The 12,223-nt window shown below is 50.1% G+C and overlaps 1 protein-coding gene across 11 annotated transcripts in view; it reads right to left on the bottom strand.

The window, feature by feature from the left end:
* Positions 1 to 12,223, bottom strand: part of ARHGAP17 (Rho GTPase activating protein 17) — a 42,685-nt gene that overhangs the window by 3,364 nt on the left and 27,098 nt on the right. For 5 of the 11 annotated variants that reach the window (XM_077187072.1, XM_077187075.1, XM_077187074.1 and 2 more), the window contains exons 10-20: positions 10,584 to 10,711; positions 9,780 to 9,891; positions 9,169 to 9,250; positions 8,664 to 8,744; positions 7,909 to 8,022; positions 7,468 to 7,559; positions 7,184 to 7,340; positions 5,534 to 5,755; positions 3,875 to 4,035; positions 2,651 to 3,253; positions 912 to 935 (exon numbers count right to left, since the gene is read on the bottom strand). In XM_077187072.1, coding sequence (XP_077043187.1) covers positions 913 to 935; positions 2,651 to 3,253; positions 3,875 to 4,035; positions 5,534 to 5,755; positions 7,184 to 7,340; positions 7,468 to 7,559; positions 7,909 to 8,022; positions 8,664 to 8,744; positions 9,169 to 9,250; positions 9,780 to 9,891; positions 10,584 to 10,711 — 1,775 coding nt within the window. In that variant the 3' untranslated portion in view covers position 912. The remainder of the gene's footprint in view (positions 1 to 911; positions 936 to 2,650; positions 3,254 to 3,874; positions 4,036 to 5,533; positions 5,756 to 7,183; positions 7,341 to 7,467; positions 7,560 to 7,908; positions 8,023 to 8,663; positions 8,745 to 9,168; positions 9,251 to 9,779; positions 9,892 to 10,583; positions 10,712 to 12,223) is intronic. The other 6 variants (XM_077187077.1, XM_077187078.1, XM_077187071.1 and 3 more) reach the window with 2 other exon arrangements.

The following is a 12,223-nucleotide window of genomic DNA, read 5'->3' as shown; positions in this document are numbered from 1 at the left end:
TTTAAACATACTGACAAAAGTACAATCAGAAGTCAGTTATTTTAAGAATAAAAGCTACTTTTTAGTTGGTTAAGCAGCTCATTTACTGCAGGTTTCTCCATGGAACCCCACAATGGGCAGGGACACCTCCCACTGTGCCAGGTTCCTCCAAACCCCACCCAACCTGGCCTTGGCCCCTTCCAGGGAAGCGGGGCAGCCTCCAGGCCACCTCTTTCTCCAATTCACAGAAAGCCCAAAGCTGAGTGATTTGCAGCCTGGCTTCGCAGTGCCACACTGATTTCAGTGTCCTGTCCTGCTGCAGCTCAGGCAGCTGTGCCACAGCTCAGGGGCTCAGGCAGCAGCACCCAGGGGCTCCCACCCCAGCAGGGGCATGAGAGGGGTGGCCACGAGTGGGGCTGGGCAGGCAGAGCCCCAGGGAGGCTGGCAGCCAACCTGCCCCGGTGCAGCTGCTCTTCTGCCATGGGTTTGGTCACATCTGCCTGGATTTTGCCAAAAACCCCAAGTGGTTAAAAATGACTGCAAAGCTAAAGTGAGAGCTACATTAGAATGTAACCACAAACCACCAAGTTGTAGGAAAAGTCGTATTTGTCTGCAGTGAGGAGAACAAACCTGCTGGAAACGGGTCACCCATCACACCTGAGTTGGGGATAACTCTGGGGGCCTGGTGTGAAGAGTTAATTCTTTCCAGGGATTTAAAGAATAACTGAATGCTCACAGTCCTATCACAGCTGAGCAGCAGAGCCTTAAACCCTCTTGCAGGCAGAATGCTATGGAGGGATGAGGTACAGAGCTGGCAGAGCACAGTTCCTACAGAGGGTGAGGACACAGGGCACAGAGCACAGCTCCAAGCACACGTCTGAACTCAAGCTACAAACAGGAGCAGTTGAGCTGCAGGCTCTGTGAGTACAAACCTTATTCGCAGTAACCATCCCCACCTGTGAAGGCATTGGGGTAGAGCTGTTAGGCAACAGAATTGATACTCTGCATTCCAACTCATTAGGCTAATTCTAGAGAAGCTGCAGTGTCATGGGAAAGTTCCAACCATTATTAATTATAAGTAGATTTAAAAGCATTAGTCTCCCACGTTCAGTATCTCTCCCTTCAGAATTTCCCAGAATAAGCAGTGACTCAGCAGGAAAACATTCCAGAATCTGCTGGTTTTGAATGGCCTCAGCAACTACATTAAAAAAAAAATAAACTTTATGAAAGTCACATTATCCCAACCAAATTGGTAACTACAAGCTTCATGAAGCTTCTGTGAGAAGACAAAAGTTTCTCTTTACTTCGTGGCTGTCCTAAAACAAGGACTGCACTTGAGGCTCTCTAAATACTGACCTAAGAAATACAGTTTAATACAGCTGATTCTTCAGCTTCTGGATGTCCAACTTAAATGCACATCAGAAGGCTCTGTTCTCATAAGGTAAAACATTCTCTGCGTGTTTTGCCTACTAGAACACGTGTCAGTGACCACTCATGCCCTTTTCTTATCTCAGTATGTGCTGAAATCCACCATCCTTGGCTACATCTTCTCCCTCCTCTAAATATTTGCTTTTTTGGCAACAGATGTCCAAGCAGAATTGACTGCCAAGATGCTGAGCTGGAGCTGCTATCACAGTGTTAAGCTTCCAAACAGGAATAAAAAAACCAACAAAAGTTCATCTCCACTTGCCCCCAAACACTTCTGCCTGAGGAAGGATACCCTCGTGTGCAGAGCAGCTGGGTGGGCACTAACTGGGTATGAGCTGTGAGTTCTTTAACTGAGATTTGTGCTTCCCCATGACCCCCACTCCATCACTGCTTTGGGGTGGGCATTAACTGGGTATGAGCTGTGAGTTTTTTAACTGGGATTTGTGCTCCCCGGCTCCCACCATGACCCCCACTCCATCACTGCTTTGGGCACTAACTGGGTATGAGCTGTGAGTTCTTTAACTGAGATTTGTGCTTCCCCACTCCATCACTGCTTTGGGGTGGGCACTAACTGGGTATGAGCTGTGAGTTCTTTAACTGAGATTTGTGCTTCCCCAGTCCCATCACTGCTTTGGGCACTAACTGGGTATGAGCTGTGAGTATTTTAACTGAGATTTGTGCTTCCCCATGACCCCCACTCCATCACTGCTTTGGGCACTAACTGGGTGTGAGCTGTGAGTTCTTTAACTGAGATTTGTGCTTCCCCAGTCCCATCACTGCTTTGGGCACTAACTGGGTATGAGCTGTGAGTTCTTTAACTGGGATTTGTGCTTCCCCACTCCATCACTGCTTTGGGCACTAACTGGGTGTGAGCTGTGAGTTCTTTAACTGAGATTTGTGCTTCCCCACTCCATCACTGCTTTGGAGTGGGCACTAACTGGGTATGAGCTGTGAGTTCTTTAACTGGGATTTGCGCTCCCTGGCTCCCACCATGACCCCCACTCCCATCACTGCTTTGGGCACTAACTGGGTATGAGCTGTGAGTTCTTTAACTGGGATTTGCGCTCCCTGGCTCCCACCATGACCCCCACTCCATCACTGCTTTGGGCACTAACTGGGTATGAGCTGGGAGTTCTTTAACTGGGATTTGCACTCCCTGGCTCCCACCATGACCCCAGCCCCGTCGCTGCCTGGTGCCCGGCCCTCCCCAGCAGGCAGCAGCCAGGGCAGGGGATGCACTCACCTGTGACTATTTTTGAGGCCGTTGGGGAGGCGTTTGCCGCGGTGCCGTCTGCAGGCGGCTGCGAGGGCGGGTGCGGCGGGGGCGGCACGCTGGGTCTGTTCCTGGGCTTGGGCACGGGCCGGGGCCGGGGCAAGGTGCCCCCCTGGGGCGGGCAGGGCTCGGGGGGCACGGCGGGGGCGCTGCCCGGGTGCTTGGCCAGCGGGGGCGTGTCGGGAGGGGTGGGCGTCTGCGGCGGGGGCACGGACGAGGAGCAGGGGGGCTGCTCCACACCCTGCTCACCAGGAGATGCTTGGCTGCTGCTGCTGCTGCTGCCCTTGGGCTGCAGGGGAGGAGTTGCCTGTGCTGGGGGCTGCGGGGGTGGGTGGCTGGGAGCCTGGAGAGGGGACAGGCTGCTGGAGTATCTGCGAGGGGCAGAAACCTGGCAGGGAGAGGGGCTCTGGGCTGCTCCTGGGGATGCGTGTTGAGCAGGAGGAGAGGAGCTTCTGGCCGGGGGCTTTGGAGAGACAGAAGGAGGCTGAGCAGCTGGGGAAGAGCTTTGGCTGCCTGGCTGCCCCGGGGGAGGGTTGGCTGGCTTGGGGGGGGCTGGTGCAGGCTTCTTCATAGCTGTGGAGAGAAGAGGGGACATGTCAGCATCAGGGACAGGCAGTGACAGGACATGGGGAATGGCTTCCCTCTGCCAGAGAGTGGGGTTAGATGGGATATTGGACAGGAATTGCTCCCTGTGATGGTGCTGAGGCCCTGGCACAGGGTGCCCAGAGCAGCTGTGGCTGTCCCTGGATCCCTGGCAATGTCCCAGGCCAGGCTGGACAGGGCTTGGAGCAGCCTGGGACAGTGGAAGGTGTCCCTGCCCATGGCAGAGGACAGAACAAGATGAGTTTTAAGGTCCCTTCCAACCCAAAGCATTTTGGGATTCTAGGATTCCAAACCAAGCTCCCAAAGAAAACAATCAGCAGCACAAAAAATCCCCAGCTATGTTATCAAAATGAAGTGGTGCATTATCAAGTACAAGCATTTACCAATCAATAGCTTTTGAGAGTTTGTTAAACAGCACTGGTGACACTGTCACCATTCACAGAGTCCAAAAGCCACAGCTGCTTTTCAGCCAGGCCCTGGGGACAAGCCAACAGATCAAACTGCTGTCTGCATAAGGGCAGAGATGCTGACAGAGTAATTTCAGCAGCATTTCTGCAGTACCTCAAGGCTTGGAAAGCAATGAACACACACCTCTCCTCAGGGCGTGGGGACTGGGACCAGCAGCGTTCTGGGGCTGGCTGACCGAGAGCTGGGAGCTGCTGGGCACTGCCTGGCCCGGGGCCGGGCCTGCCTGGCCGTTCCTCACCGGGGGAGGAGTGGCTGCACTCGCGCTCTCCTTGCACTTGGAGGTGCTGCAAACAGAAGAGCCCACGTTAGAGATGGGTGTAGCCCTGATGCCTCGTCTGGCTCGGCTGCAGCTGCTCCCTTACAAACCGTGCTGTGGATCAGATAGAGGAAACAGTTTTCATGGGAAGTGTTGTCAGGCCCTGGCACACGTGCCCAGGGAAGGGTGGGGTCACATCCCCTGTTAAAAACACGTGGATGTGGCACTTGGTGGCCCAGCGGTGAATGCTGTGGCAGTGCTGGCTGATGGGGATGATGGAGGATGAGCCAGCTGAGGTGGCTCTGGGCAGGGTCCCTCCTGTGGCCGTGCACCTGCAGGCTTCTCTCACTGCTTTGCATTTAGAGTCACCTGCAGCAATTCAGCCCTCCAAAGGACTGGCTTTATTCACTTCCACTGGCACTTTGCAGTCCCTGTTTCTCCAGGTGCTGTTAACAAACTGTGAGTACTTGCACAGAGCCTGTGCGGATTTTTAAGTGCAACTTTCAGACATGACCCCCGAGGTTTCATTTCAGCTGCCTCTGCCACAAAAACCATCTGTGGAGGAAATACTGGTGTGCAGGGGATTTCCAAACGAGCAGGTTTTGTAAATATGTCACCTGAGAACGAGCTCTGTGCACAAGAGTCAGTGCTGCATCAAACCCCACGGTGGGGCTTCACCCTGAGGCTGACATTTGGAGGCACTGCAGGCTTCACACGTGGTTTGTCACAGCTCTCAGAGCACTGAGGAGCTGCCAGCAAAGTGCTGCTTCCACCCCTCACAGGAGGAACTCGGGCTGCTGCAATTAGCCTTGGAGCTCAGGGACACAAGCACAGAGCTTCAAGAGAAATTAAATAGCAAAGAGCCTGTGTACCTACTTGTCCTAAAGGAACCAACCCTTAAATATGATAAACTGACTGCCAGTTCTCTAGTAAGCAAGGCTGCTCATCACTAACACCTGCTACAGACAAATAAACAAAACAAGACATAAACAGATAACAACAAACAAGAAACAGCAAACAAGACTAACAGGTTTCTGGTATTGTCACTGTAAGTTTTGCTCTTTCAGCAGCAAACTGGTATCACCTGTGTGCACATCTCCAGAACATTAACCTGGGAGGGTCAGTGTGGGCAGCAGAAACAGAGTTTATTTTTCATCATCATTTTTTCCCCCAAGAATTCTAGTGTATTAGAAGATGAGCTCCAGAACAGACAGAACTGTGCATGTTATATTAGGAGATGAATTGCAGAACACCCAGAACCATGGATGCTATTTTGTAAGACCAATTCTGTGTTGTAGAACCAATCCTGTGTGTTATTTCAGAAACCCAATTGTGCAGCCATACCCGTGGCAGGAGAGCTCCTGCAGGGCAGTGCTGCCCTCACCTGCAGGGCACATCCCAGGGGCACAGGTGGCACCAGGGCAGTGCTGCCCTCACCTGCAGGGCACATCCCAGGGGCACAGGTGACACCAGGTCACTGCCAGAGCTGCTGCCAAGCCGCTGCCAGTGCAAGCCGTGCCTCTTACCTGGCATCCTCAGTGCCTGGCGCCGGGGGCTGCTCTGCTGGGGCAGCAGAGGGAGCGGGGCCAGCCCCGGGGCCGGGCTCAGCCCCCGAGGGCGGGCAGGGCTCGGCCCCTGCGGGCTCGCAGGGCGGCAGGGGCGGCTGGAAGGCGGGCGAGGTGAGCTTTCTGCTCACTGTGCCACACCGCCGCGGGGTCACAGACAGCTCCAGCACCTTCACACCAAAGCTACAGAGAGAACAGAGAGTGAACACAGCAGGCGGCCACCCCGGGGCTGCTGCAGCAGGACTCGGGGTGTCCCACCCCCAGACAAACCCCACATGCAAAGCAGCGACGAGGAACAGCAGGCTGCACAACACCACGGGGTTAGAGCCTGCACAGAGCCTGCACAGGCTGCACAACACCACGGGGTTAGAGCCTGCACAGGCTGCACAACACCACGGGGTTAGAGGCACCTCTGAGCCTGCACTGGCTGCACAACCACGGTGTTAGAGCCTGCACAGGCTGCACAACACCACGGGGTTAGAGCCTGCACAGAGCCTGCACTGGCTGCACAACACCACCATGTCAGAGCCCCCAGTGGCTGCACAACACCAGCAAGGTTAAGACATGCAACAGGATTTGGCTTATCCCCACAGAGGGATAAGCTCAACAGCAGGGAACAAACGACTCAGTGACGTCTGGAGACAAACACTGATGACAATGAGGTCAGAGCACTCGGGATCTCACATGTAAATACAGACGTTTCCTCACATACCATGGTAGCTCCTCACTAAATGTATTCTGCCACATGAATTTTGTTTCTATCACACACTAAGTTGCAGCAGAGATTTTAAAAAAAGCTACTGGACACAGGCTGTGATTTGGGGGCTGGAATGAGAGATCCTTACAGTCCTCTCCAACCCAAATCTTTCTATTTGTGTTTCAAGGAGAACAGTGGAGAAACAGACCCCAACTCTAACAGATTCTAGAATGCATACAGCACATTCATTCTAGAAATTATTTCATTCTTGTTGTGTTAAACACTGAATCTTGAACTGATTTTCTTCTTCCTCTGTGAGTGCTGACAAATTTGCATGTGGCTGGTCACAGCTAACAGGTAACAACATTTGCATCAACAGCTAAAAACAAGCACATCACTTGAATACTCATGATGAGTGATAAGAATGAACGTTACACTACATGTTATATGGGAAACAGCACGTTTAACTGGGAGTTTTTAGCATTCTACTGCTTGCTGTGGCAATACTGTACCATCATCAACTCAGAGGTCTTATCATGAAGGCACCAGGTAACACCACCTCAGCTTATGGGCTTTGAAAGAGAAGCCATGGGATACCAGAAGTTAGAGACTGAGAGAGGCTGCTGCAGACACTTGTGTGCCAGTGAATCTCACACCACCCCCAATGTGTGCAGGGGAATGGAGACTGGGAGCAGCAATATCTGCTTGGGATTTGTCATGCATGGAGTGTAACTGGAAGGAAGTAACAGTACATTACCTTTGAGCCATCCTCAGGCTGCAACAACAGGGAATAAATCACTATTGTTATCTACAGCATTTCCATGAAATTCCTCTCCTGACACCAGTGAAGGTGTCTGATTGAAGCCTCATTGGAAGAGGGCTGTAATGGACCCCAAGGTGAGGATTACACCTACCTTTCCTTCTTCAGCAAATCCCCTTCCATCACAGTCATGCTCAGAGGCCTCTTCCTCTCCAGGGTCCCACATTCATAGTCATTCCCAGTGTGTGACAAGTGATTGGAATTTACAGCAGGAACTGCCACAAACGCCCCAGACACATTGAAATCTTCATCTGAAGAGGGACAGACAGAATGCCTCCTCAGACACACACACACACATCCCAAGGGTGCCTCACTGCACAAGCCACTGAGGCTGAGCTGGAGGGCAATGTAAAACGGCTGGGCTGTGGCAGAACTCACCTCCAGGGAAGAACCAGTCTGCATGCTGGATGATGGGCTCAATAACTGCCACCACATGCACCGAGGTGGCTGCTGCCATCTCAGCAAGGGATCTGCAGGAGAGATTTGAACAGCGCTTTATTCAGCCTTCCATCAAATAAGAAAATTAAAATCAATTCAGACTACCTAAATAACAACTTGGGCTAAGCATGATGGATCAGCTCCTCAGTACCAGAGATAGAGCAACTGTGCTGGACTCCAGACCATTCAGAGCTTTTGGAACACCCCTAAAACCCTCCTGCCTCAAAGGACCTTGAGGCATGGGCTGAAAGAACACTTAAAATATTTTTTAGGTAAACAGTCTGTTGCTGTGAATTGCTAAATTCCATGCTAAAGGATTTAAACCTATCAGTTCTACAGCTTCACCCCGTTCTGCTCTGTAGCTTTCTTAAAAGAACTCACCCTTCATTCTTTGCCCACAACAAGTTGGGGCCCAGGACTATGGCGATGTTGCTTGGTGTCATTTTGTTAACGTCACTGTTCTGGGCAAGCTTGGCTAAAAATTTGATTAAATACCTTCAAAAAGGAAAGAAATAATTAAAGAGCAGGAACCGTGAGCGTTTCTTGTTGAAAACACGTAAATAAAAATTCAAGAGCCTGTACAGAGAGCTCCCAACAAGACGGAAATGAGATGAGCAGCCTTCTTGCTTGGCAGCTGCCCAAAGCTTCTGCTCCTGACTCAGAAAAGTTGAACCGGGCAGCAAAGAAAGCAGCTCCCATCTTAGCAAAACAGAACCACAGAAATATTGTACTTCCAGAGAAAAACCCTTAATTTCAGCTAGTTTTATGTCCAGTGATGGAAATTCCATGCTTCTAGGAATCACCAGAGCTGGTTTTGTTCCGGTTCATTTCCAAAACAAAAAACCAAAAGGAAAAATGAGATGCTTAAGACAGATCCAGGTGATTTCTAAGACTGGAAACTACAGCAAAGAGCAGAGCATGAGCCATAAGTAGAAAGGCTCTGTGCATGACTGTTCCCTGACAGCCAAAAGGGAATCAGTCTGAGGACACCTCCTATGCATGGCCACTGCTGCACGAAACAAGAGGTATTTTTATAAATCTCACGGAATTTGGCCACAACAGCACACCTGGATTAGAGTTCAGTTTAATTGGCTTTGAGGTGCAAAGCAGCTGAGCTAAGAGATGTTCTCACCTACCTGAAGTTAACACGGTAATGCTCAGGTAATCTGTTACAAATCCTCCATAACTCCTGCAGCTTCTTATCCTGGTCCTGAATGCTGAAAGGACAAAAAATGCCATGACATCTTACTTTCAGGGCAGGAACTAGCTCCTGCAGTGACAAAGAGATGATGGTATCAACTTCCATTTATTACAAAAGAAATGTTTTGTACTCAGTAACCTGCTTGTCAGATCCCTGAATTATCCCTACCTGCAACAAAACTGCTTGAGCATCAATACTGTGCAGCCAGCAGCCTGAAGCAGCCCTAATAGCTAAACAAAGTAGATATTTCACCATATTTTGTGCAATTTTTTTTTTTTTGGTGCAATTTATTATTTAAAATAATTTCTTACACGAAATACCCGTTAGTGAAATAACAACTGTGTGAGCTTGGCTGTTTCTTTTGAATTCATCTGTGAAGAATGAAATTTAACAGAGATATGCAGCATGACTTCCTCCACAGCTATTTCTAGCATGCTTACTTGGCAGCTTGTGTCCACTCCTCATACAGGCTGTAGGTCATGAGAGGCTCTGGCAGCTCCCTCAGATAGGATTTCAAGGCACCTGCAATGCAGACAGGGACAGGTTGGTTCCTCAGCCACTGCTTTCACACTCCAGGGAAAATTCTGCCCTCACTTTGCAGTTTGATCTGTGCAGTGAATTCCAAGTACCAGGGAAAGTGGCCAGACCTGACACTTGCTCAGATCCAGCACAAAGGGTCTGTCAGGAATTGGTGCAATTTGACAGAAACATGCTGTAAAACTCTGAATCATCTCTTCAGGATGAAGGACTTCTTATAAAGATGTACTGAAGGTCTACACACAGCTCCAATCTACCCTGACCATGTTAGCACTCTTGTCATGAGAGATGTGGCAGATGGGCCACTGTGACCACCTGAATTTTACACACCATAGTCACAAATACAGCAGCTGTGATCAGCACAGGCACCCTACACTTATCTGTGTCAAACTGTGCAGTGAACTGTCCACTGGCTGTCCCTTCTCCCAGTGTAACTGTGGAGATCACCCCCTGAACAGCAGGAGCCTGTGCTGTGTGAATTGACACCTGGTTTGCATTCAGAACACCCCAATACCTGCAACAGCGTGGGGATCTGAGTAAAACTCATCAAGCTGGGATGTGGAACAGTCCAGGGCAGCTTTCAGCTTTTTTAACTTGGAGGCTCCAGCAGCAATTCTGAACAAGCCCTGCAGCAGAGAAATGAAATGTATTGATTGGTAAGCACACATGGGCAGAGTTTCACAACAGAACACTCCAGCTTTGCTGCCTTCCCCTGACAGCTGTGACCCAGCTGGCCCTTCTTGTGCCCTGTCACTGCCACCTGAGCATGGGTCAGCTCTGTCCCACCCTGGGCCCACCCCTAATTTCACTGCATGCGCATCCACTTCCAAAATCCTTCACACAGTGCTGAGGTTATTCTGTGGCAAAATATTTACCAACTACTATATGAAGAAATTAGTTAAGCAATTTATTAACAAACAGACCCCAGTTTATGAGCTTCACTGGGCCCTCCTCCCCCTGTTCCAGGGCTGTGATCTGGAATCACCCATCTCTTCTCTCACCCCTGTGATCTGGAATCACCCAGCTCCTCTCTCATCCCTGTGATCTGGAATCACCCAGCTCCTCTCTCATCCCTGTGACCCGGCATCACCCACCTCCTCTCTGTGACCCAGCATCACCCATCTCCTCTCTCACCCCTGTGACCCAGCATCACCCAGCTCCTCTCTCACCCCTGTGACCCAGCATCACCCACCTCCTCTCTGTGACCCAGCATCACCCAGCTCCTCTCTCACCCCTGTGACCCAGCATCACCCAGCTCCTCTCTCACCCCTGTGACCCAGCATCACCCAGCTCCTCTCTGTGACCCAGCATCACCCACCTCCTCTCTCATGCCTGTCTCCAGCAGCATCATGACACAGGCCTCGATGGGAACCGCGATTTCCCGCCCGCTGCGCTTCAGGTGCTCTTCCAGGGGAGTTCCAAACGCTGGTTTTTCAGTCCATTTGTCTAAGTTGGAGAGTATCAAAACACTGAGCAGGATATCTACCAAAGCCTTGAATTACAGCCCAGGCAAGAAGAGAAGAAAGCCTCTAGTACAGCACAGAAACGTTCACACTACAGCAGGAGTTTAACAGCCCTTGATTGGTAAAGTCCCTTAGATCATGAGCAAAGAGAAAATGAGGCTGCTGGTGGTCAAGAAAAAAAATACTTCTGCATCTTTCTGGATGGAAAATCACATACAAATTCTGTGTGTAACTGGAATTGTAAATAACAAACCCCAACAAGTGCCAGCACAAGGCTGCACGTTCCAGTAACACTGATTTGGCTCTGCAAGAATCTGTGAGGAAAATTTTGTCCAGACTGCATGACCTGGGCTGATTTTGGTTTTAACTGCATTTCAGGTGAATAACAACTGAGCTGTTTTATTCCTTAAATTTGATCTCTTAAATCAGCAAATTACAATGGGAGTTAAGAGCCCCAGTGTATCACATCAGAACTACCATGGTAACAGCCCAGCACTGTAACATTCAAATTTTCAATTTCATTCTTCAACTCTTGTTTAACTCCAATTTGCACAAATTTCTCCAAATTGAATGTGAATTTCTTCTTTCCTATAATTTATGTTCTGACCCATTTCTGCTACTTTAACTGAAAAAATGCAGATGTAAAAGGTTATTGTTAGTACAGATGTGTTATTTCTTTTATGTGGAAAAGAGGCCAAGAAGGACAAAAACTTCAGAGGACTTCAAAGAGTGCTCTGAAGGCAAAGTGTTTCTGCAGAGGATTTAATTCACCCCTTTTCTTTACAAAACCACATCAATCACCTCCCTTGTCCTGTTTTAGTCCCTCTCATTTGTTAACACGCCATGAGATGCACAAGGCATTTCCCAACCTCTGCAAATTACAGCAAACATTAGGAAAAGAAAGCTCAGCACTTGTTCAGAGTGCCAGCTCCCATCCCTGGCAGTGCCCCAGTCCAGGCTGGACAGGCCTTGGAGCAGCCTGGGACAGTGGGAGGTGTCCCTGCCATGGCAGGGGTGGCACTGGGTGGGCTTTAGGGACCCTTGAACCCAAACCTTTATGGGATTCTGACTGGCACTGCAGCTAGGAACACAAGGTGAGAAATTCCCTGCATTCAGCACTTGGCCACCACGGCTCCCAGCCCCTTCTAGGGAGGCCAGTTCTGAAGCCTTTGATGCTCAGCTGCTCTGTCCCAACTTTCCATGCAAAAATAACAAATTTCAAGCAGCCATATCCACAAAGAACCTTCTGCACAGCCCTGCTGCTGTAGCAGCATCATCTCCTCTCCCACAGAGTGCAGATACCCCACAGCATTTTCCACAATGCTCCCACTGATTTATGTATTGAATTGGTTCATCTTTAACAACCTTCACCAGCTGAAGATACCTGAGCCTGCCTCAGCTCAGACTGTATTTGCCCTCAGACTCTGTTCACCTATTGCTCCAAAGATTCAGGGACAGCCCAGCCAATATTTTGGGGAGTAGTTTCCAAAACACA

The sequence above is a fragment of the Agelaius phoeniceus genome, chromosome 16 (genome assembly GCF_051311805.1).
Source record: "Agelaius phoeniceus isolate bAgePho1 chromosome 16, bAgePho1.hap1, whole genome shotgun sequence".
NCBI lineage: Eukaryota > Metazoa > Chordata > Aves > Passeriformes > Icteridae > Agelaius > Agelaius phoeniceus.
Note: the sequence above shows the minus strand (reverse complement) of the source record. Positions and strands in the feature narration are given on the sequence as shown.